This window comes from Sparus aurata, chromosome 8 (assembly GCF_900880675.1).
Source record: "Sparus aurata chromosome 8, fSpaAur1.1, whole genome shotgun sequence".
Taxonomy (NCBI): Eukaryota; Metazoa; Chordata; class Actinopteri; order Spariformes; family Sparidae; genus Sparus; species Sparus aurata.
In genome coordinates, this window is record NC_044194.1 from 10,945,766 (window position 1) to 10,970,360 (window position 24,595).

Genomic DNA, 24,595 nt, shown 5'->3' on the forward strand with positions numbered 1-24,595 from the left:
GTTCAGAAATTGAGAATTGAAAGGCCCCACATAATAAGTGTAACTGAATCTTGATAGAAGTGTGCCCTGCCTGTGGCAAAACAGCAGAATCAATTACATTTATTATATTATCTATTTTAGCTAAGAAGATGTTGAAGAACAAAATCAGAACTCCAATGGGGGCAACCACACTTGGAAAACTTTGGCCACTCAGTCAGTGCAGCAGCCTTCATTGGACAGTCCGTGGAGCCTGCGGTATGCACTCCACCCCCCGTCACCAACCAATGAGGTGTTTCAGACCACAGCGCATGCTCCGTGCAGTGGAAGATTTCTTTAAAAAGATCCTCAGCCTAGCAACAAGAGTGCCCCTGCACGCTACAAGTGAAGTGAACACAGCCTTATATTGACTGACTGGTTGGACGGGTTTGAATAGGGGAGTGTTTACCCACCAGAAAGATTAAGATCCCCAAAACAGTCCCAAGTATTCTAACTTTATCAATGTGTTTGCAGTTGTCGTTGTCATTTGAGATGCAGTGTGAAACTGCTTTTAGAGATTGAGAATTGGAAATGTACCCACAAAGCTGAGTTAAGAGCACCTATTTGGTTTCAGTTAAATTTGTTGAGAAGAAAGAATAGGAAGAACAAGAGGAAGTAGATACGTGCTTGATCCAATTCTATCATTGAATTACATTTCTGCAAAAGAAACATCTTGTTGGCCATTTTGTAGAGAAGTATAGACTTAGGTCAGTGGTAAGCAGGGACATTTACATTGATATGGTACCAGTTACTATGACAAATAATGTGTTTATTTGTTTATTTAAAGGATCCCTATTAGCTGATGCCATAAGCTAATTTTCCTGTGGTCAACTCTTAGCATACAGTACATATCACATACATGATGACCTCTAGTTGCATTCTTTTAAATAACATGAAATTCATATATATAGATATAAAAAGCCAAGCTTGCATTAATATAGAAAACAAAATGCATTCATATTTTTTTTAATATTCATTTTCATATTCAGTCACAGTTAAAAGCCAGACAACACTGTACATTAAATAAGCACGTTTACCATGAAGCCTGTCTATGTTTCAGAATGGGAAGTCTGTGTTGCAGCCATGAACGCACACAGCGCTGTTGCAGAAGGGTTGTGCTGTAACACGTTGCAAAACAGCACCAGCAACAGACAGGATTGCACTAATGGGTGTGTTATTTCAGAAGGAAGCACACGCAACAAAACCTCCTGGTATGTTGCTAAACACCTCTGACGATTAACATAACAGGCTGTGCTCTTAGGTTTGCTTTTCACTTAGCGAGACAAATGATAATGTATGCTCTACAGTAGTCATGTAGCTCAACAAACAAGCTTTTGAACTCAAGTTTAGCAAATTCCAAAACCAACACCATGATTGTGTATTCAGCCTATACCACAGTCTTAATTCAGTGCTTTGTGAGAACAACTACTTGTGTTAAATAGTAGCTAAACTGAAACTGAAGCACTCAAACCAAACTGGATTGTAACACAGTTTAAGCCAATGTAACACGATCCCTGCAGTCGCACTCTGAGCCGTTTGCTGAGCAAAGTTCAGGCGGTTGTCTCAGAATGTGAAAACCCTCTTCAGCTTGAGATTTAGATCACCCTGTGGCAATTGAATCATGCTTCACCGAGCAAAATGTTCTTAATGAGCATTAAATCTCCATGCATAATCAAGATATATAGAAATATGTTTTGCGTGCATGTTAGATTACAATGCATTCCTCACTTTAAATGCCTTATAACTGTCCCATTTTATTAGCAAGAAATGGCAGCTACTTAATGTTTTATAAACTGAGTTCTGTTACAAATCAGTCTCTCCTGAATTTGGACCTATGGGTTGAAGGAAAATGCAACCATCCCTGTTGTTATTTTGTGCTGCCATCTGCTGGGCTTTGATCAAATTAAATAGCAGCTGAGGGCCCTCGCTCCCAGGAGTAGGTGTTCAGAAATAAGACACATCAAACCAGACAAAGCTAAACAAGCTGTTGTTTTGTGTTGTTGTTGTTTTCAGATAAAGAGAGTCCCTTCAGGTTTGCACACTGTGAGAAATTAGTCTGATGAATAAGTCGAAAGCATTTTTAACTACAAGCCCTCAAAGAGATTTTTTTTGTAGTGGTAAATCTAAGTGGGGATCTACTTTTTAATCAGGATTATGCATATTGCATGCCCCGTTCCCGCCCGTGATAATATACATTGAGGTAATTTGTGTCTGCCTATGTGTCTGACTGAGAAAGACAAGGAAAGACACTGACTGTGTGTGTATAGATTTTGCCGAAACGATTGGTTATCTCCGACACGGATCAGTCGGATGCTTTTCACCATCTTGTCTGTTCAAGACTTTCTTGGAATCTGCGTTCATGACCTGCAGTCTGCTGCCCTTGGAAAATTGGGTTTGCTGTGTCCAATTGGTAAACAGAGAAATGCTGCCTTCAGATGCTGTCGGAAATTTAGTCACTGCCAGTCACCACCATAATATGTACAGTAAAGTGGTGAGAGATGTGAGATTGATCTTCGACACTAAAGTCTCCACATATACATTGTTTAACCATTAACACAATTTAAAAAAAAAATATTTGTTTGAATGTAGAATACCTAGAACACCTGAAATGTGTTTTTTCCCTCTTTGCTGCACATTTTTCAAAAATAATAGTCTGATATCTAAGAATACCAGGAACAATGCAGTGACGTGCATGATATATGAACATACTAACATGAGCTGAAGGCAAAGTCATGTCCTCTGTGGTGCTGTAATGTCAGGCCTTTAAAGAGCCACTTGCACTTTTTTGCGAACCGTTTTTTTGTTTTACTTAAAATTGTCTGAAAATTATATGAGGATGCGTTTAAATTCTGGAGGTGTTCAAACTAACCAGAATTTTTAGACTCTCTGTATGTCAATTTGATGATTTTTTTTAGTAAAAAATAGAATTGATAATAAAGAAAAAACAAGTTAATAAAGACTTTTTTGACCAGATCTGTCCTGTGTGTTGAAAGGTGGTTGGGACATAAGAGCTTAGATGAAAAGAATACTGATAAGAAATTTTTTTTTAACATATGCAATTACTGGCAATTGGGGGATAGCATGAGGTCAGAGTAGATATGTTATAGTCGTTGAAAAATTACAAAACGTAGCATCAAATTCCATTCTATCTCATTTGTAAGGTAACATTTCTTGGCACAAGCTATTTTTAGCACATTTTTAAACTATTTATTTTTTTAAAAAGTGATGAGGACAAAACTGTTATATCAAAAAGTGTAAACGACACCTATGAGAATTATATTATCGGCAGTCTGGAAGAAAGTTGTGGCGTCATTTATAATACAAAATATGCTTGAATGCATGAAAAAATACCTGAGTAAATTAATAATAACAATGATAACAGCATATAGCACTGTTACCCATGCTTATATATATATATATATATATATATATATATATATATATATATATATATATATATATGTGTGTGTATATATATGTGTATATATATATGTGTGTATATATTTATATATATATATATATATATATATATATATATATATATATATATATATATATATATATATATATACATATATATGTATGTATGTATTCTAAATCCTATGAGGGCTTGGGAAGACAGATACCAGGGACGAGGGACTCTCAGTATTTTCCAAAAATCTTGGCTTTGGTCCTGAATATAACGTCATTAGTAAATGAATGTACTGTAATTTGTTAGTATTCATTCTTAACAAAATAAGAAATAATGTTTTGCTTGCCAAGTCTTCCATCTGAAGCCGCCCACGTCCTTTCCTCGGTGACATCAGGTGTGTAGGTGTTCGGGAAGTACGAGGGCTCCCTGAAGGCATCACCAGCCCACATAATGCTCCTCTTCAGCACTGCGAACAGCGGACCAGCCTGCAGAGCTCTTCCGGAGGCGGATAATCCCCATCCCTCTACACGAAGTCCTAATGCAATCAGGAAGGGATTGCCATAGCTCACCTCAAGGGAAACACGTTTTGGAGGCAAATCGCGAGTGACGACCCCCAAGAAGTCCAGTGAGAGGAGAGAGGGCTCGGACGGGCAGAGAGATGGATGTCTGCGTCTCACATTGTCTTCATCGTGTGAACAGCAGAGTCTGATAAAGCCGATCCTTCTCTGTATAACGTGACAGCTGCTGTCGCATTTTCACCGAGCTTGGAGAAAAACTACTGAAGGAGCAAAACCCCTGCTTTACGTTTTCCTTTACACTGGCACCATGGCGACCTACAGTCTGATTTTAACTTTCGTTATTGCGGCTCTTTGGCGGGTCAGCGGCGAACCGCAAACTCTTCCTTCACCCGCGACGCAGTTCAATTCAACATCATCATCATCATCCTCATCATCTTCATCCATCATCAGCGAGGATGGACTGACGAGTAATGTGACAGATGCAGCCGTGGGATCCCGGATTTCGTCTCTCATGACGCATCTTCCAACTCTGAAAAACATTGTTATTTTCATCTGCGTGCTAACAGCTGTTCTCATCACAGTCCTGGTCATCAAAGTGATCAGGTAAGACAGGTCGATTCCTCTCTGTATAGATTTTTTTATTTTTTATTTTACATTGTGTCTGTCATGATGCGTTTAAATGTCAGCAGTCTTTCCTGGTGGAGGAATCGATTAGGAGCTAGTGGTTGCTTAGAGGAGGTCTGGGCCTATTAATAATGCTCCTACAGGGAGTTGAGTGAGCAGCCTGCTTTTATCTAGTATTAGCTTATGTGTTTGAGACAATTAATCTTATTTAATTGATGATATGTACTGTGAAGTTAATCACCAGCATCTTTGCATTCACCTTTTATAGCAGGGCTAGCAGTTCATGATGAATTTATTGCTGGATTGCACACGTTTTCGATTAGTCAGTGAATCATTTTGCCTGTAAAAGTGTGAAATTTGTCCATCACAAGTCCCCAGAGCCCACTGTGATGTCTACATATCGGCCTACAATGAAATGAAACTGGGAGAAAAAAGACAAAACAGGTGTAATCACACAACTATGGTTGTCCTTTCAGAGCTGATTTAATCTTGGTAAAAACATTGGGCGGTCGTGACTCTACTTACAGCCAGTTTGAGCATTAATATGATTGCGAAAAAAGCTCTGTTTTTTTTCTAATCCTCTCCATCTGGAGAAGCTAAAAATGGCTTCACAGCTGATGTTGTGGTGTAGTCAGTCAGCCCTAAATAATTTGATTCTGTTTGCGGTGTCGTCTCATGTCTGGCACCGTTCCCCTCTCTCACCACAGATCTGGCAGGAGGATCAGGAAAACACGTAAATATGACATCATAACGACACCTGCCGAGCGCGTGGAGATGGCCCCTCTTAATGAGGAGAACGATGAAGACGATGACTCAACCCTCTTTGATGTCAAATACAGGTTTGTTTCTTTTTTTGATCACTGAAGCAGTGGGAGGTGCGTGCAGCAGATGTTCATGGTGTCTTGAAGCCAAATAAAACTTCTTTTTCTTTTGTGAGAAGAACTGTGGGCTCAGTCCCATTGAAAACGTTCTAGCAAATATCAGAGTAGTTACATGTATAACTCCCTAAATGATTACAGTGGAGATACCGACCACAGTGAAGCTTGATAAGGGTATTATGAACAATATGGCCTTTTATTGTGACAGAAATCTATCTATCAGTATATGACTATGAGAATTTTAGTCTTTCTTGTAAGAATTTGACTTTATCAAACAGATTTAAAGAAATCCCTACCCTTTATAGTATTTTTTGTACTTTAAAATGACCGGATTTTGGCACTCTTAATGTTTATGTAACTTATCTTGTCACCAATGTAGTCATTAACCGTTTAAACTTCATTTCCCTGTAAGTAAATTAACCCGTGACTCCATTTTGACTATCTTATCTTTGCAGGGAGGCACCAGCTAGCTGGAAGGTGTAACAGTCTCTTCCTTTAGTAAACATATAATGTCTACTACTTAAAGGTGCAATATGTACAAATTGTTCACCAAGTCTATACTCAAAACCAATAGGGGGCAGCATATCACCAGAGTAAACGCTAACTGCTGCTTACTGTAGCTGCCTTGAGCTAGTAAGCTCAATTAGCCGTGCAGCTGTCGGCTCCGACTGGTATTGTTAGTGTGTACACCGCTAGCACCAGAACAGGCTGCAGCTAACTGGTTAGCATGCTAACTTAAATAGATAGACATCATAATGTCAAAACAGGGTTTAATTCACATACTGTCTTTTTAAATGTTTTCAACCAAAATTCTCCCTTTGATATAAAGCAATCAGGAGAGGCCATAAAAAGTCTTTAAAGTTTTGAAAATCCTTTATAGATAGATAGATAGATAGATAGATAGATAGATAGATAGATATTTTATCCATTATGTTTTTCAAGGTTAGCGAAAGTCTGGTGTTGTATCATTCATAGAAACCAAAACTCCTCTGATATTTTATATGTTATATAAATTGTTGATGTCTCCTCTAAGTGAACGCAATACACATTGATTGCTGTGGGTATAAAGGAATTCTGCAAATGTACTTTTCGCAGTTTTAACAATTTAACTGATAAAGGCTTGAGAATGTTGGGACTTAAAAGTTGCTTGTAAAGTGCTGATATTTACTCTTGAACAGTTGTATGAACACTTGAATGAGACGCAGTACAAAAGCACACAGACATAACAGGGATAACTATATGAAAGTATGCATTGAAAATGGTATTTGAACTTCTTGCTCTGCTTGGAGAAAAACACCACTTTAGTGAAAAAGCTCTGGCAGTGTTGACATTAGGTTTCACCCTTCCGTCCTTTCTATTGTTCTTTAACATACAACCACTTCCTCAAAGGAAGGTATGACGCCCTGTTTACCTGACATTCCGGAATTCCAAGTAAGACAGGACTCTGCGGCAGGCCAGTGTATTTCCTCGTTGCCGTGTAGAAAGTAACGCTGTGTAAAATTCAATGAAGTAACCGTGTTTTTTTCCCCTTTTTTCCCAGGTGAATTCCAGCATGGACATCAATATTTGAGAACTCCTATTTTGCCCCCGAGACAACTCAAGTGATTTTCTGTATTATTATTTTTTGTGTTGCCAAGTCTGACCAAATCAGCAACTTCCCACGCTGCTCGTGCATGGCTTTTTTTTTTTTTATCTGTGTTTGAAGGACTGGAGCCGCATAGATATCATTGTTTGCCGTTTTTTACCGATCATGTGGCCCAAATAAACTGCCCGATTCTTCCTCATATTTAATCAGGATGCTTCATGCTGTGACCTTTCCTCTGAAGTCATTCAGTAATCAGGCTGTTAGGGACTCTTTGTCTTCATAACAACTCATGTTTTGTGTTGGTTTTTTTTTACATTTTCTGACCACTTTTGTTATCTACATTTTAGTTTTTACACTTGAGTGACAGCATGTTGGGATGGGGAGTTCATCGTAGGAGGAGCAAACGCCTACACTGTCTATATTTAAAAGCAGGATTAATCACTCTTTGTGATTTGAGTGAATATGTAATCTTTAAATACATACTGGCTGGCCACTAAAGACCATCATCTAACGCATAAAATAACAAGCATTGTGCAGAGGATACTTTATTCAGATGTAAAGATGTGCACAATCTGAAAGATCTATCTGTAATATACAGTAATGGATATTTTTAAACTAAACTTTCATACCAAATATATTTCTATCTACTAACCACTTTATTGTGCATATATACTGAAGGCTTTCTGTCCTCATGTATGGAGTAAGCGTATATTTTTTTACCGTGTGTTGTTTTAGACAGTCCTATTTTGCTGCTATCTCAGCTGAAAATGTTACGTTTTCAAAAGGTTCATATTGGTGAAAAGCTCAAAGAATTATTGTCAGGACGTATTTGTGAGGTGCTTGTGGAATATGTCCGTTGGCTCTGAATGTGAATGCTGTAATCTGTTGTGACCAGGTGTTTTCAATCATGTGACGACTGCTTTTGATCGAGTAACGACTGAAGGATGTTTAAGCGACAGGTTTGAAGCTCGCAGTGATGTAGTTACAGTATTTGAAGTGTTTGACATAAACCCAGTGTCTTGTTTTATAAATTAAATCACATTATGTAAAAAAGTAATTGTTCCTAAATAGTTGCTTCTATGTGCCACAGATTCTGTTAGAAAGAGATCAGTTACATAATTTATGCCCTTTCTCATTTAATATGATTTTCCTTGGCCCTCAATTAATTCAATTTTGGTATTTTGAGTGCAGTGTTAGCGTGCAAAGAGACAAACCAGAACCAAACCGAAGCCCAGTGTATCATTTGTTAACTAAAGTTGTTACTGGCTTTGACTTTTGATGGAAATGTTTTGACATACAAGTTTAAAAGGGGCCCAATATTATTGAAGTAATAATACAAACAAATAAACAAAAATATTTTTTCTGTGACTGAATAAACAAGCTGTTCTGTTTGAAGCTGAAAAGGTGGCAGGGTCCACCACATATAAACAAAGTACAACAGTATGAAACTGTGTTGTCCTTTAAGGTCAGTTTATGAAAATGAAGACAGTTTGTTCAAGCATAAACATCAGCCAATGAAAATCTTTCCCCTCTGATTTCTAACTTTCTTCCAAAACTCCTCTCATGACTTTTAGAGAGGGGCGGCCATTAGATCTTACGTCCCAAAGTACTTATACAAAACATCAAACTGTTCAATTTCTTATATCTTTAATTCAAATACAGAACAGTCAGATTTAAAGTAAGTGAAAGAGAAAGCAGACGTTTTCAAACCCTCCTCGTCTCCGTCCTCACTCTAAATGTAAAATCAGAGTAACCTGACAACAATGCAGAGTAGACCTAGATTAGTTTTCCTGCGCCAAATGTGAGTGTTGTAGGTGACCTTCTGTTTTAATCCAGACTGATATTTGATAGTGCACCACCGCCTGCAGGTGCAGCTGTCAGCAAACGGCCTCCAGCCAACAGAAAAGAAAAAGTAAACTGCACGATTCAATCGCATACAAGCTATTCGACATTTTCTTTCCAGGAGAAAGAACATTGTGTATTTTTCTTTGTTACTGCCATTCACAGGGCGATTGGGTACATTTGTCGTCGCTGTTAGATCTACAAGTGGTGTGTGGGAGTGCCCGTGTGAATGTCTTCAATCCAACTTTCAGGCATGTTTTTAAATTGCCGGCTGCAGACGACGTGACCTCTGCTCATGTCAGTGTTTTGTCATGTTTCACTGATTGTACAGATCCATTTTTTGTGTGTGCCTCTGCACAAGCGAGCATTTGACCCGTTGTACAGTTAACATCTTTCATCCTGGCAATGTCTGTTTTTATCTTCAGTTGTGTGTGTGTGTGTGTGTGTGTGTGTGTGAGATTGTGGAAAAAAGCCTGCTCATTTACAGACGCTAATGCTGGACTTTTATTTTACTGAATCATCGGCTGCAGCAAAGTTCCTCTCGTAAAAATGAATCAAAGTCATTGTGGTAGCTATTCGGGGACTCATTAATCACCTCCCTGTCCCACATTTAAACCAGAAAAAAGTTCAATGTTCACACTGTTTTTGAAAGTTTATTGAAAACAAGTCCCCGCTTGGTTTTCTTTTTTGTACGCAGAGATGTTATGTGTACCCACAGCTGTTTCCTCTGTTTCCATGTTCTTTGAAAAACACTACTGAAATAAAATTGCTTCCTTTGAAGTGTTAACTCATTTTAAGGGAGAGGCTGGAAGTGTTGTTTTTTCCATTCTGGTCTTTTGTGTGTCAATTTTATTTATTTTTTGCCCACAGGAAAGTACATTCACTATGTCATAGCCACACAATTTCAGTGTCCTTAACTCATTCTGAATATTTTTTTAAATACAAAGAGATTGAAATATGCTCAAGTTGAATGTATCAAGACGAGACGAACATGCAAAAAAGCAAACATCTGTCGGCATCAAACAGACGTTAACGTACGGTCTACGTGATAAAAGAGGGTAAACTAGACAGCACAATCCCCACAGAAGCTACATGTCGGTAGAAAAGTTATCTAAACTGAGGCGAATTCCAGATTCTGGGTTAATTAACGTAATTGTGTTGGTCACAGAATGTTGCTATTTTTGCCAAGCGCAGACGAGCCCCAAACAAATAAAACCTTTCACTGCCGCAGACTGCTGACGTCTCTGGTACAACTTTCATGTTTATTCTTAACAGGCAGCGTAGTGCTACACGCAAGTCAACAGGCGCATTCTGTCAAAACAACACTTTAATGGACGAATGAGTGGAAGCACATGAGAGGTCGCTTGTTTAGCTGCAGGAGCCTCTTTGAATATTTCAAATACTTCGGTCGATTTTTTTTTTTTGTAGAGGAATACACAAAACTGTTTGACTGAACGCCCAGAATCAAGTTAAAAAACACCAAACTGAAAAAACTCTTCGGCTTCAAGACTTTCACTGAGTTAGAGCTTGGCAGTACAAAAGATATAATCCAGACGATCACTGAAGGTGCACTGGGTAGTTCTTGGAGACGAACTTTAATCGGAGGAGAAGAATCTTAACTGATTGATTTTCCACGCTTGGATAAACCGAATAATCAAACTGTCTCTGCTTTCATGCCGGAGTAAACCGAATAAACAAACTGATAACACAATTTCATACTGCTTTACTTTGTTTATATGTGGCGGACCCTGCCACCCTCTCTAGCTTCAAACTGTGTTCTGGGGACCTGATTTTCCTCTGAGAACAGCTTGTTTAGTCAGTTTTGGAAATACAATACAAAATACTTCTGAGTGTGTATTATTACCTCATTTTCTGAGTTTCCAAATTTATCCCCTAAAACTACATAGTGCACCTTTATGCTCATGTTTCGGTTTGACAAACTGGTTAAAGAAAACAACATATTGAGTTACTTCTCTGACAAAACTCCAGTAAAATCTGTTTTTTTTTTCTTTTACACATTTTCTTTTACAAGTATTGTAGTTCATCCACATTCAAGAAATGATTTGCCTTAAACGTTGACTTCCAGTATTTTAATCACAAATTTTACATTTCCCATCTAATTTTGTTACATAAGTTCAAATGTAAAATTTTACATTCAATGATAATTCCTTCTATAACATTGTGTCAGTGTGAACAAACTAAACAACTTGGTCTTCACGTGCTTATTATTGGTATAAGTATCATCCATAAATGTGTAATTCTGTCTCCAGTGATCAATCACATATATAAACATTGGCTGAACATGACAGAAAACCCTTTGCACGACATTTGACACTTAAACTGACACTGAAAATGTGATGTAGATGTGATCGAAGTACTTCATTGTTTGAGGCAAATCAATGTTTTGAGCACAGAAGTGAGTCTCACTTTTAAAACAATCGTGCAATGTTTCATTTTCCTCATCCTGAGAGGGAAAAAAAACTCGGATAAACCCTGAACATTTTTACGTCTTGGCATGTAAGAGGTCCAATTTTTTTTTTAATGTGTTGTTTATTATTATTATTATTATTATTATTATTATTATTATTATTATTATTATTATTATTATTATTAGGCACAAAACACTGGCAGCTTCAATCAAATCTATAAATATCTGCATCAACCTACACGAGTACATAAAGGCAACAAAGTCATCCGCTTAGGTACAATCGAAGCTGTTGTCAACGGTGACGAGGAATTACTTTAAAGCACATCGGGGGGGGGGGGCTCATTTCTCACAGAGCCTGTAAGAATATCACCGATACATTCAGTAAACGTTAAGAAGCTTCTATCTACCGCTACGTAACCACAGTCTGCGCAGAAAACCCGGCTGGTGCTCTTTGAGTCGGCAGAGTGAGTTTACTGTCGGCGGAGTCAGTGTAAACATTCGTATGTGAACAGCTGGTACACTCCTTCTTTATCCTCACCGAGGCTGGGCACAATTCAACAGTGCTTCCACTTCAAGGTGACCTAACCTCATCACGTGGCAGTTGTCAGTGAATTTTTGCTTGTGAATCACCTGTTTTTTTTTTTTCCTTTTACTGTGAACAGCAGTGAAGGTGCTTTATAAAGGAGCTACAAAAGCAGAAAATGTTCTCTATCGGAAGGGAAATGTGTTATCGCGGGTCGAGCATCGCACCAAAAGCCTCCCAATCAAACAGGTTGATCATATTAAACACTCATTTGAACAGCTGACCTACATTCTTTCTTTCATCACCCTTCTCCCTGATTATTAAGTGCTTCCATCTTGTGGCCCAAACAGTGACTCACAGCAGCCATTAATTCAGCAGCTCTTCATGCCTCGACATGCTGGGTGAATTAAAACGACATTAACGGAGCCCTTTTCGTGCCGTGAGGTGGGGAATATTAATTTATGTCATCTCATTAATTGAAAATAAAAACAAATATGTGTTCTGAATGCTCCACTTGTAAACCATATACTGGAGAACCTGATGGGAGTGTGAGAGCTCAAAGTCAGCTCTTTGAGTAGAAACAGGGGGCCAACAGATGGACGTGACAGGACCTAGATGAGTCTCACTATTTGCTTTTTAAGGTTGCCATAGAAATCTCGTTTAAAAGTTAAAACACACCGGTGGAACGAGCCGCTAAAAGAGCCCGAAATAGAAAAAAAACGTTCATTCTAGTCAGTGAAAATAAATTAATTCAAGTTTCATTAAAAGAGTAACAAGAAAAAACTGTCCGTGCAGAGTCTGCTCAGTGGTTTCCATGGAGATCACCCCTCCAGTTCGGGCTATTTGCTCTGGAGCTCCGTCTGCGGTCTCCTCTCGGCATCGCAGGTCCCGGTGTGGAGCCGGAGCGCCCCCTGTCTGTGCAACGTGCTCAGGGTCCTGAACTCCAGAGGCATGGTGTGAGGACTGGAGCTGGACGTGTACTCGTACTTCAGAGTGTCGTAGTAGTGGTACTTGACCGGTTTGCCGTGCGGGTCGAGTGGGAAGGGCCAGAAGCCGTAGAGGTGGATCTCCTCGCAGAAGCGGGTGGCCATCGTGTACATGAGGAGGCCAGTGGTCGGGCGCTTGATGTGGACATTGTTGGTCAGCCAATACCTGTTGAATAAAGACGCACATGTTGTGTGTTAAGCTGCCTTAGGTGACACAGTTACTGTCTCCTGAACTAGAAATACAGCTACAGGCAGAATCTGTTCAAGGTCTCTGGGTCTGTTTCTTTTATAAGCTCCTTCGCTAAGACCATTCTCCCACTGGGTTTTTTAGATTAAGCCGGATATACAGCATGCTGGAGCGCACAGAGAGAGGCTGAATCCTAAAACAGTCACACAAGTAGAAATGTAGAGCTCGCTAGACATGTTTACTCTGTTGTGGACCACCAAATTGCACCTTAAGAGCCCTCCGCTCACAGAAAATCAATAAGTGACCATTTTGTTTTCTTCCTCTTCTTGCTCGGTGGATGAACCGTGAAAAACCCCACCCTCTTAACAAGCCATTTAGTCTAGAAGTCTGAAAATGTGTTTCTTTAACTACATCTGAGGCAGCTGGTCAATTAACTTATAGTCCATTTTGACAGAAAAACAATAGTTAAAGTCATTTATAAAGCAAACACACGAAGCGCTCTCTGGTTCCTCTAATATGAAGCTGTGCTGCTCCTCTATATAATTGAAAAATGATATATTCGTGTTTTGCCCTGTTTACTGGACATAATAAGCAACCTTGAGATGCCACTTCAGGCTCGAGAAAATGGCATTTTTCCACCATTCTCTGACACTTCTTTCTTCTTGCAGCCCCATTGTTAGGACAGTAAAACAAGATTATCCCACACATTTCCAATTCAAAAACCAACTGGCTCACACATCTTGAGTTAAGTGCCATTCTCTCGATACCAGCGCTGCCATCTGCAACGGGGAAAACAAAGATTTTCTGTTCTGTCCAGTTTTCGAACAGAGACACTTCTGATGTAATGGAAACTAAACTGTAAAAAGTGGATTCATCTCGGCACACTGTCAGAGTGTTTCCTGCATGTCTCTTATCTTTCTTACCCCCTTGCAGTCTAAATGTCAGATTAAATTACCTTTTGTGTGTTCGCTGAGCACAGACTGTATGTTCTTTCGCTGCAGTGGGGCTTTTAACAAAACAGCGGCGGCCCCTCTGCACAATAGCATTCTTCAACTTCAGGTGACCTACGAGCTGCTATGACATTGAGATACCACATGCTGCATCCCCCCCCCCCAGGAGCGGCTGATCAGATGTTCACTTGCTCTTACTTAATTTTCCTTTCCAGTCACTAGTCCATTTGCTCCAGCCCGGAGGCTACCGTTGCCTCCTGCGGGTGTGCACTCTGCGGTTAGTGTGGAAGGTTGCGTTGAGATGCAGAGGATGTACTATTTAAAGCTGTTCATGTGCCATGAAGGGCAAACAGCGGGCAAGGTTTACAGTCCGACTCAACACTCCAGCAGGTGATAAGCATTTTAATAAGCAGAGGAGCTGGTCTAATTAACAGTGAAACGGTCGGATGTGGCATTAGTTCGGAGTATGAGTATGAGCCTTGTCCTCTGCTGCATCTGATGGGGGATTTTAAGATTCAGCCTTTACTGAGAAAAAGAGAAGTTCACTTATCAGACAACACTGTAGAGAAAACAGAGGTATGCGGTTCTTATCCAACTGGATTTCCGGCTAATTATTTTCTCTTGTAAAACGCTGATCTTACAGACTGTGAGCTGCACAGCCCGGTTCTACCCCTCTGCAATACCGAGTGTTAGTTGGGGCATACAAAATGACATTTTTGGTCACTGACCAGCGGTGGCTGTTAGGCTTTGAACAATGCAGGAAAGACCCAGAGCAGATTCTGGTTGTGATGAGAGAGAGGCAACGGCAGCACAAAAATTTGCAGAGAGGGATTTTATGAAAGCCTGAAGGCAGAGGAGGCTGTATTTGACAAAAAGCAAAAAAAGATACTCGACCGGCTCTAAAATCACCACTTTGGTGCAACAGCTATTGAATGAGACTCTACCTCTATCACTGTGGTGTTGACATTTGTGTGTTTTGGAGTGAAACATCTCTCCAGCTACTGGATAGGTTGTAATGATAGTTGGTACAGACATTGCTGTTTGAATGAATTCAGGGCAAACATTTTAATTTGTCCAGTGCTTCAGTTTATGAGCAAATACCTGCAAAAGTAAGAATAGTCCCACCAGCATCAGCTGTAACCTGTGGTTATTGCTAATTAGCAAATGTTAGCATGCTAAAACACTAAAGCTAAAATGGTGATTATGGTAAACATACTGGAAAACATTAGGATATTAGATCGTCATTGTGAGCATGGCAATTAGCTCAAAGCACAGATGCGCATCAGTCTAGTCAGAGACATTTAAGAAATATAACTGTACAGCAGCGAAGTCTCGTCTCTTCTTCTGCACAAAGCACACCAGACAGAAAAGATAGCTAGCTAACTGTTAGCTGGATGTTGATGAAGGTTCTCAGTCATCGAGCTAAATAAAGGTGCTGTATCTCCGGCAACTGGACTTGATTCAGTTTCTAGAAGACGTGTCACCTCTCATCCAAGAGGCTTCTTCAGTTTGAACTAACTGGAGGGGAGTTGCAGGCTTTTAAACCTGTGTGGGAGTGTCCTTACAGAGTCGTTAGAGCCACTTGTTGGTCGTTGATCCAACCGGCTTTCATGTGGCTAGGTTCACCTAGACCTAAGGCATGAAGACTCAGAGCTCATGCAGATGCTGGGATACATGTGTTCGAGATGTGTGTTGAATAATTTACACCTTTCCTATCGGTATCGCGTAAGTCACACTATTTCATACCATAGGCCCAGCTTGTAGTCTAATGCCTCACTGTTTTTATAGAGCAGCTTTAGTACAGCCTTGTGTGACTGTGGGCATGGTTACAGTGTGGATTACACAAAGTGTGGTAATTATTTGGCTTTAGAGGTGTTGGGAGGTACATTTTGGAACCTTGAACACAGCGCGGCTGGCTTTGAACCCCTTTTTTCAGAAGCTAATTGCCTCGTGGCTCTTGCCTCTTGATTGACACACTGGGCAGTAGTATTGATCTTCTCGTTTCACTCTCTGCAAGGAAGCAAAGACGCTACATTTCCCAAAATGTTTGAGTATTTGTTTAAGAGAGACAGAGACAGCTCAGAGAGATCCTCACACACTAATCAAAGAGAAAATAGACTGAATCAAACAAACGAAGACGGATTGAGACTTAATCGAGACAGATTTGGTGAGACGACTCGAAGGCGCACCCTGACTCAAGCGAGATCAGAGTCGCGTTCTCGCTCTGACTGGTGATCAGCTTTAATGCTCTGGGTAAAAATAGCCACCTGGGCTGCAGATTAGAGTTTGCCAGCCCCTTGATTATGCTGCGCACAGGTGTTCTCATGAGAGACGGCACAGCAGGAGCAGCTGCATCTTACCCTCTGACAGCGTGGAGAAGCCGCAGCGAGGGGAAGGCGGTGCGTACGTCCACAGTGTGCAGCAGGATGAGGCGGAGGGCCCATTCCACACGCTCCTCTCCCCCCTTGGCCATGAAGGCTGGGATCCACAGCACACTACCGCTGAGGCTTTGAAGACGCTGCAAGAAGCGATCCCTCCACTCCTCGTTCACCAGGTCCTGGAAGGCCCGCTGTACCACCGAAGGGTTCATGGTCACCAAGTTGGTCCGCCAGCCCACGTCACGGTAGTAGTCCTCCACTGGTGCCAGGTTACACCTGAGGACAAACAGGCACAGGTCGATCAATTTCATATAGACACATTTCTTTAAATTATATGTTTCTTTGTGTTAGTTTCTGAATTTCTCCCCTGAAGGTTTTTTTCCCCCATCTCAATTGAGGGTCTAAGGATACAGGGCGTCATATTCTAAAGTCCCTTGTGATTTTAAGTGCTGTATCATAGGCAACTAGACTTGTTTCAGTTTCTTAAGAAGTTTAACATCTCATCCAAGAGGTGAAATCTCTTCAAGAAACTGAAACAAGTCCAGTTGCCTACGATACAGCACTTAGATGTCATATCCATGACTTTGGATGACTGAGAAACTTCATCAACCGTGTGATATTTGGCGATATTAACAAAATTGAATCCAGTGTTTTGGGTTTTACATAAATAGTTCTTTGGAGGGGTCCATAACATAGTTAACACTCGTGATTCTCCCACAAGTTTTCATCTTCCTTTTTTAGATTTAGTGACTAATAAAGCGATGACATCTCCCACATCCCTTCTCACTTTTTTCTTTTTAAACACACTGAGGTAGGCAGAACCCGAAATATCTCTGCACGCAGTGGGCTGTTGTCAAGAATTAATTAAAAAAAAAACCTGATAGGAAACTTTGTGAGTGTTCTGCCTATTAGTTACTTAATATCGTTGTTGGCAGCACCCAATGTAGACTCTGTGATGTCACCCATTAGTTTTGAAGCTTTTTAGTCTGGCATTATGGACGTCACTATCTTGTTCATGGAGCAAATCTAACACAAAACTAGATGATTTTTCATATCTTTACTACAAACAGCAACTTGGAATATCGTCTTTTTAATTCACAAACATGATATGTGTCAATTGTGGCACAATTGGCTGTACATACGGTCCCGTGAACTAAACCGGAATCATTATTTCGATTGACGGTTGCCTTGTAAGCGACTGTAAATCACAAGGTAGCCACACCCTAAAGCGTACCCTGCTTTACGTCTATTTTATGTGAAATTTAACCATAACACCCAAAAGTAACATCACGCTGTGTGGAAGAAGACTTGAAACCAGCGACTGAGACCATGAACCCTTTGGGATACTGTTAACTGAGGTGATAAATCAAGTGAGAAGTCCATTTTCTCATAAGCTTACATACAATCAACCTTCTTTTAGCAGCTGGTGGATTTGCACCCTGCTGGCCATTAGAAAGAATGCAGTGACAATTGATACCAATCTTTCATCTCCTCATTGTCCTCGCATCCTTAAATGTTCCAAACAGACAACTGCTTTTTCAAACCACTTTTCAGTGGCACGATAACTGGACTGTATTCCACCGAGCGCTGAAACTGTTCTGGCAGCTCTTGTTGGCCAGCCACTTTAAATTTTTTGGTTTTCTTTCTTGAACTCATCACCCATCTGTCCGTGTCCTCAAGCTCGTCAAACCACATTCCCTGCAGGAATGTTCTCTCAGGAGTTAAAGAAAGCAGAAGTACAAGGTGAGTTCTGCAGATAAAAAGCAGAGGATGGCATTCTTGCTAATCAGTGTTATCCCTGGCCTCTAAATGAATGCCAGAAAAAACACACACAAAAGGCAGTAATTATCTTCACGGTGACGCATCTCTGGTTTCTAAACAATGTGGCAGGGAGAGAAATACAGGACGGCTTTTTTTCTAATAAACACACACGCACACAAAACCAACTTTTCAGATAATCCGATGTTTGTTTTTAACGGTTTGAAGAAGCAGAATAAATCCTAATTCTTCATTTTAAATGAAAAAGTGTGAACATGATAGACATCTGTCACTGAACAGAGCTCAGCGGTTGCTGTCAACACTACGACAGCTCCGTCACATTATCATAACACTGAGCTGAAATCATCTGATAACAGTACCCCAAACACTGACAACCTACTTTATGGAAACAAGAGTGTAGGGCAGAGATCTATATTTAGCTGAGACATTATCTCCCTATCTGATACATTGAATACCCGAGCAAATTCCTCAGCTTCTCAAAATGCCACATTCCCTGTTGTCTGCCTTCAGCCAGCCATTTACCGGCCCTTGCCTTGGCGTTATTATCATGCTGCCGGAGTCTAGAATCCATGAGCTCTTCTTCCTCATCAGCAATTACATCGCAGCACTCAGAAAAGGACAAGACACACACACACACACACACACACACACATACACACACACACACACAATAGGATCAACTTCAGAATGAAAAGAAAAAAAGGCCCCATTCAGCTATCAATCAATCAGCTCGATGAGGTGCCGCCACAGACAGCCGCTTCCTGCTCCATTTACACAACAACATTAACGCCATTGATTTATGAGAGGATGTGTCTCGCAGTGGATCCTCAGCATTTAGTGCGCGTTTGCTCAGATCGCTCCTCGCCGTTCACAGAGAAACCCAACAAGAATATGCTTCTTTTTAGCATTGTAATATGACCCCAGCCACATTTTATGGTTTATTTTCCCTCCAACGACGAGCATGAATAGTGATAAATAACCCGCTCGGCGACTCCCCCTTTTGCTTACGCCCTATCACAAAACAGAGCCTCCTGTAACAGAGCTTCCTGTAAGTGAGTGTGGGACCCCTGAGAGAGCCGGCATTTTCTCAGACGAATGCGAAATAAACGCTTTTTCAAAATGTCAATTTAATGTATGATCATGCGTTTAATTGCTCGCAGTCTGCCGGCTCATTCCCAACTTTAAAATCGCTGAAGAAAAAAAAAAAAAAAAAGCTTTGACAGCTTTTTCAAATATGCAATTAATACATTTCCAGCTGTATGAGCGCTGCCTCTGAACCTGAATTCAAAACTGAGAGCTGGGAGAAAAGAGAAAGAATTGCGCTCTCAGTAAAGTGAGATAAACCTAAAACTGAAACTAATGTGCTAATCCATTTCAATAACGGTCCACTTTAACTCGCAATGTTTCATAATTTATTTCAAGTGGAAGGCTTCCAGCGCTGTAATCACTTGTGCCGTTTCTGTGGGCAAAAAAAATACCTGATAACAAAGTCGTGGGAGTCGATCTCGGGTCCACAGCTGCTGTTCAGCAGGATCCCAGAGTTTCCCACAATGGCACAGCGCCTGTGGTGTTGGTTCTTCATGGGGGACACAGTTGGCAGGAGACGGTAGAGATTCTCAGAGATGTTGGTGGTGCTGTGGCGATCAAACACATAGTGGATGATATCTCCCGGCTTCAGCGTGCCCTTCAGGATAGAGATGTCTCTCTCCGGATCAAGAAATCTGAGAATATTCTTTCTGCAGAAAAAGAACACACACACACACACACACACACACACACACACACACACACACACACACACACACACACACACACACACACACACACACACACACACCCTAAAGTTATAAAAGACTCTGCCGCGGCCTAGTGTGACGATATCGAGCGGGGAAGTGGAGAGCAGTGAATCTTGCCTGATGAGGTTGGAGAGGGTCTTGTTGAAGGTCCAGTTGTTCGAGGAGAGCTTGGCAGTGTTGTTGTAGCTCGGGCCGTGGCGTTTTATTCCTTTGTTCCGTCTTGTCGAAGCGGTTGGATCCGCATGAGCTGTAGCCTTTCTAAATGGGGAGGAAAAAGAGGCGTTATTGTTGATCATTAAGAAAAGAGAAGCTTTGTTACTTGCTCCACGGATCATTGTGTGAACCCCAATTAAAGTTTGTTTTGTTTAAAGTTTCTTTGATCCGAGTCAGGGGTCTGAGATTAGAAGGTGTCAGATATTGTTAAGATTAAGATTCTTCTCCTGTCATTCCATTGCAGAGCCCAACTAATACTGTTTTTTCTTTTTTTTTTTGGGGGGGGGGGGGTGTAATGCCAAAATGAGTCAATCCCAGTATTGATATATCAGCTGATATTCTTCTACACACTGAATATAAACTTTAACGCACATTTTTGCAATGATCAAACACCTAGACATAGGCAGGTAACAGGGGCCAGATAATTTACAATTTAATGATTATACACTTCCACAAACATCTTTTTCTGCATTATGCTTTGTAAAAAAGTATATATATATCGAAACCGATATATCTGTGATAGGCCAACATACCCAACGATATATCAGTTGGCTTGATTACAGTCTGTAGGAAGATTTCACGTGCAAAGATAAAGTCAGTACCAATGAAAACATAAAATGTCAGGGAAGGTTATAGATTAAACCAACCGTATTCCAGCTCAACCAACCACAGCAGTGAAAGGTGCTGGATGAAACTTCTGTGTTTTGCTGGAAGCCGGATGTTTCTATTTCTGAACTAAAATTAGCGAGAACGTGTATAAAATCACATTCTTTAGACTGTTGCGTATAATCCGACAAGAGTCCCTCACAAAGATATCAACTCTCCATTTTCCATCCATCCCTTCAGTGTGTTATAGAGCTTCTTGTGCATATGAATAGTCTTAAAAGTTTTAAGGTAAATGTCTACACCAACAGAGGCTTCGCTTTCCCAAAGAACACACAGCTCCTGAAACGCCTCGTCAGTGGTCCCGCCTTTAATTCCGTGACTTTGTGACATCTATCCACTTCACACATTTAAATAAATTCTGCCTAGCGGCTTGTTTAGCACCTAAGAATGATTTCGGCACAGCTGCTCTGTCGTTGGCAATGCTGACTCAGGCGTGAGCAAGCTGACCAATCAGAGGAGACTGGATAGTTTTGGGGGGGGGGGGGGGCCTTAAAGGGACAGGAGCTAAAACAGGGCGTTTTAGACAGAGGGGAAACACAGTGCTGCAGAACTGGACAGTGTGAGAAAACTGGTGTGTTTTTTTTTCCCATTAAGCAGCCTTAACTATAATCCTGTTGTAGTAGCTACCCAAAATAAAATGATGAACCTGCAAAATTTAGCATAAAATGTGTCCTTTAAACAAATCGTCCAGAAGCGTCTATTCGCAACAGAGGGGGTCTTATTTTTATTGTCATGTTACAATCCATTCACATAGGGCTAATAAAAAAGTGATTAATGAATATCAAATTGTTACAGAGAGCCAATTTAAATAGTAATCACTGTGTATTTATGCATTAATGCATCAGAAATAGCTATTTAATGACAAAATATATAAAATCTAACACTCATGGTGGCCGTTTTTGGCATAGTGAGCACATTTGCTAGACTTTAGCCGTATGTAATACATTTAATACGTATGTAGCTTTAATTAAGTACAATTATAAAGGACTTTTACTCTTAATGAAGTATTTATACATAAAGCTACTCCTGCTTTTACTGAAATAAAAGACCTGAGTACTTCCCCACTGACTCCCATTGACTTGCCTTGAAATGACGTTATTTCAATACAGTTAACAGTTGAATAAAGTTCGATTCAGCCTTTTCTTTTATGGCAGCTGGTTGTGTTAGAACATACAGTAGATACCAGCAGACTGACAGGTATTTATAGCAGCTGCCTTTTCCCTGTAAAAAGTAATGAGACACTCGGTGCGAATGACTCACTTTGTTCAAGGCTGCAAAGGAATCAAATGACCAGTGCCTACTGGAAATATAGAAAGACTGGAGGTGTTCATTTACAGTATATCCATACGTGTGTGTGTGTGTGTGTGTGTGTGTGTGTGTGTGTGTGTGTGTGTGTGTGTGTGTGTGTGTGTGGTGGGAAATAATTGGATTTCAGACCTGTGCGGTTTCGGGATGAGTTGATGCAAGGCCATCTTCTTCGAATGTCCATTATTTCTAGAAGAAGAAGAAGAAAAAAAGTGGGGGGGGATTTATATTGAATTATGAGGCACATTCTGCTGCCCGACGTCTGAGCTGGTAATGGACAGACGCTTTGAATCCTTCCTGTGATCATATCATGTAACAATAATGGAAGCAGCGCGTCCACGGCAGGCGTATTGTGCGTCTATCTTTTAAGACAGAATGAAGGTGAAAAGCACATTAAGGTATTTTTAGAGCAATCCACTGTGGGCCCATTTGCTGATGTAATGAGGAGAAATGTGGCCTTAATGGGGCCCCATTACACTGACGGGAGGTTTTCTTTTTCAACGGGGGCGTTGAACACCTCAGCCAAGATGCATTTACAGTCAACATGCTGTCTGTGCATTCACATTTTTCAGCCCATTCTGCAATCCTGACCTTGGCCACACGTGATGAAATCGTGTCGAGCCGGCAGCAGCTGCTCTGACAGACAGGTGGGCACTTTGCTCCTCAATAACCGGTGGCTTTAAATACATCATAGTGTTAAGCCAGTTTATGTACAAGTGGAATTGGTTCCGGCTCCTCTCTCAAGGCGGAATATTAAAAAAGAAATACACAAAAAACACACAATATGACCTCATTACGACGTGAGCCACAGCCGGGTAATTGCATTCCAAACAAAAAAATGTTCTTGCTGAGGGGGGAAAATGTGAGAATCCGAAAAACAAACAAAGCAAAACAAAAAAAAGTCCTTTTTTGCTATTCAGGTAACGGAGAATCTTTACGGCTGTGGTGATAATGAGGAGGAGGAGGAGGAGGAAGAGGTTGTCAAATCAAGAATATCTTTTTCATGCAGGTCAAACACAAGTGGGGCAGGAGTGTGTGTGTGACTTGTGGAGGATTTCTGCTGCACTGCTCAACACCTCAAAGTGTGAAAATGAGAAAAGAGAAAGGAGAGAGGAGAGCCTCTTTTGTTTCCAATCTGTTGCCCCCCCCTTTCCCTCCATCTCCTCTCTCTCTCCTCTATATGTCTCTCTCTCTCGCTCTCACACACACACACTCCACTCCACAGTGTAAACGTATCCTATCCCGCATGCAGGCTGCTGCAAGACAAATAGCCAAATCCTTGGAGACTCGGGCAGGCTGCTGTCTGAGCAGCTGCTACTGCCGCTGCTGCACCCAAGTGTTACAAACGTAGAAACAAAACCAGACACACACACACACACACACACACACACACACAGACTCCACATTTTAACTCCAAACTTCATTTTAATAATAATACAACAACAAAAAAAACCTCATTAATTTCACTCAGTTAGTCTATTTCCTCCTCCTCTTCCTCCTCTCACCACCACCACTTCACAGCTTCAGTGTGATGAGGAGGAGAAGCCTGGAGGAAATAAACCTGCCGGACAAGAAAACAATGGACGCGCACCACACACTCACACACCACACACACACTCACACTACACGCACAAAGATGTGGACGCAAACACTGATCTACTGTGGTGGGCTACTTACGCAGTTTCTTCCTCCACTTCAGCAATATCATCTATGATCAGAACGACAACCAGCAGCGTTACGAAGCCGAACAGCAGCGAGCGGAACACAAGCGGCATGGCTGAGAGTGAGGGGGGGCCGGTGGAGCTGGAGGTGGTGGTGGTGGTGGAGCTACAGCCGGGAGTCCCTCCTTTCATCAAACACTGTGCTACATTCACCTTCTTGTGTTTCCCATTTAGAGATCGAGAATCCGCTCAGTCATCTGTTACCATTGTTTCTTATCGCCGGAGTCGAGCAGCGCGTCTTGTCCTCTGCGCTCCTCAGATGGTGGTGATGAAGATTTGCCTTTTGGTGTTGGTGTGTGTGGTGTGTGTGTGTGTATGTGTGTGTGTTCCCCGGCGGGGCGACGCTGCCTCCGTCTCCAGTGTTACCTCTCTCTCTATTCCCCAGTCAAACTTTGAAAGCGTGCACCTCCACAGCCTGCCATGGGAGCAGCAGAGATGTGGACCACATGCAGCCTTAAAGGCGCAGAGACACGCAGCTCTCCACCGGCAGCCCGGTCCGCTCCGCTCCACTCCTCCAGGTGTTGGAGGAGGAGGAGGAGGAAGAGGAGGACCGCAGTGTGGAGACAGGTGTATGAGGCCGAGCGCACAGGGTGGTTTCATTAACTGGGGTGTGTGTTTTATAGCCTACATTTCAAAAAGATGGAGGTCAACAGCGAGGGAGAGACACTGGGGGGCAATGGGGACATCTTTATTTAGCTGAGTACATTAAAGGGGCACTGTGTGTGTGTGTGTGTGTGTGTGTGTGTGTGTGTGTGTGTGTGTGTGTGTTCGTGGGAAGAAATCCAAACC

At 41.3% G+C, this 24,595-nt stretch overlaps 2 protein-coding genes across 2 annotated transcripts; one reads left to right on the plus strand and one right to left on the minus strand.

Annotated features, from left to right (window-relative positions):
• The first annotated feature begins 3,799 nt into the window (after window positions 1-3,799).
• Window positions 3,800-9,671, plus strand: fam174b (family with sequence similarity 174 member B). The gene is made up of 3 exons (XM_030425013.1): window positions 3,800-4,548; window positions 5,277-5,408; window positions 6,988-9,671. The coding sequence occupies exons 1-3, from the start codon at window positions 4,253-4,255 to the stop codon at window positions 6,989-6,991; spliced, it is 432 nt and encodes a 143-aa protein (XP_030280873.1). The 5' UTR covers window positions 3,800-4,252; the 3' UTR covers window positions 6,992-9,671.
• A 1,271-nt stretch (window positions 9,672-10,942) lies between these two features.
• Window positions 10,943-24,336, minus strand: st8sia2 (ST8 alpha-N-acetyl-neuraminide alpha-2,8-sialyltransferase 2). Its single transcript, XM_030425011.1, has 6 exons — window positions 23,763-24,336; window positions 22,218-22,274; window positions 20,019-20,159; window positions 19,584-19,841; window positions 16,309-16,602; window positions 10,943-12,977 (listed from the first exon to the last, which is right to left on the minus strand). Exons 1-6 carry the CDS (start codon window positions 23,936-23,938, stop codon window positions 12,665-12,667), a joined length of 1,239 nt encoding a protein of 412 aa, XP_030280871.1. The 5' UTR covers window positions 23,939-24,336; the 3' UTR covers window positions 10,943-12,664.
• Between the last annotated feature and the right edge of the window lie 259 nt (window positions 24,337-24,595).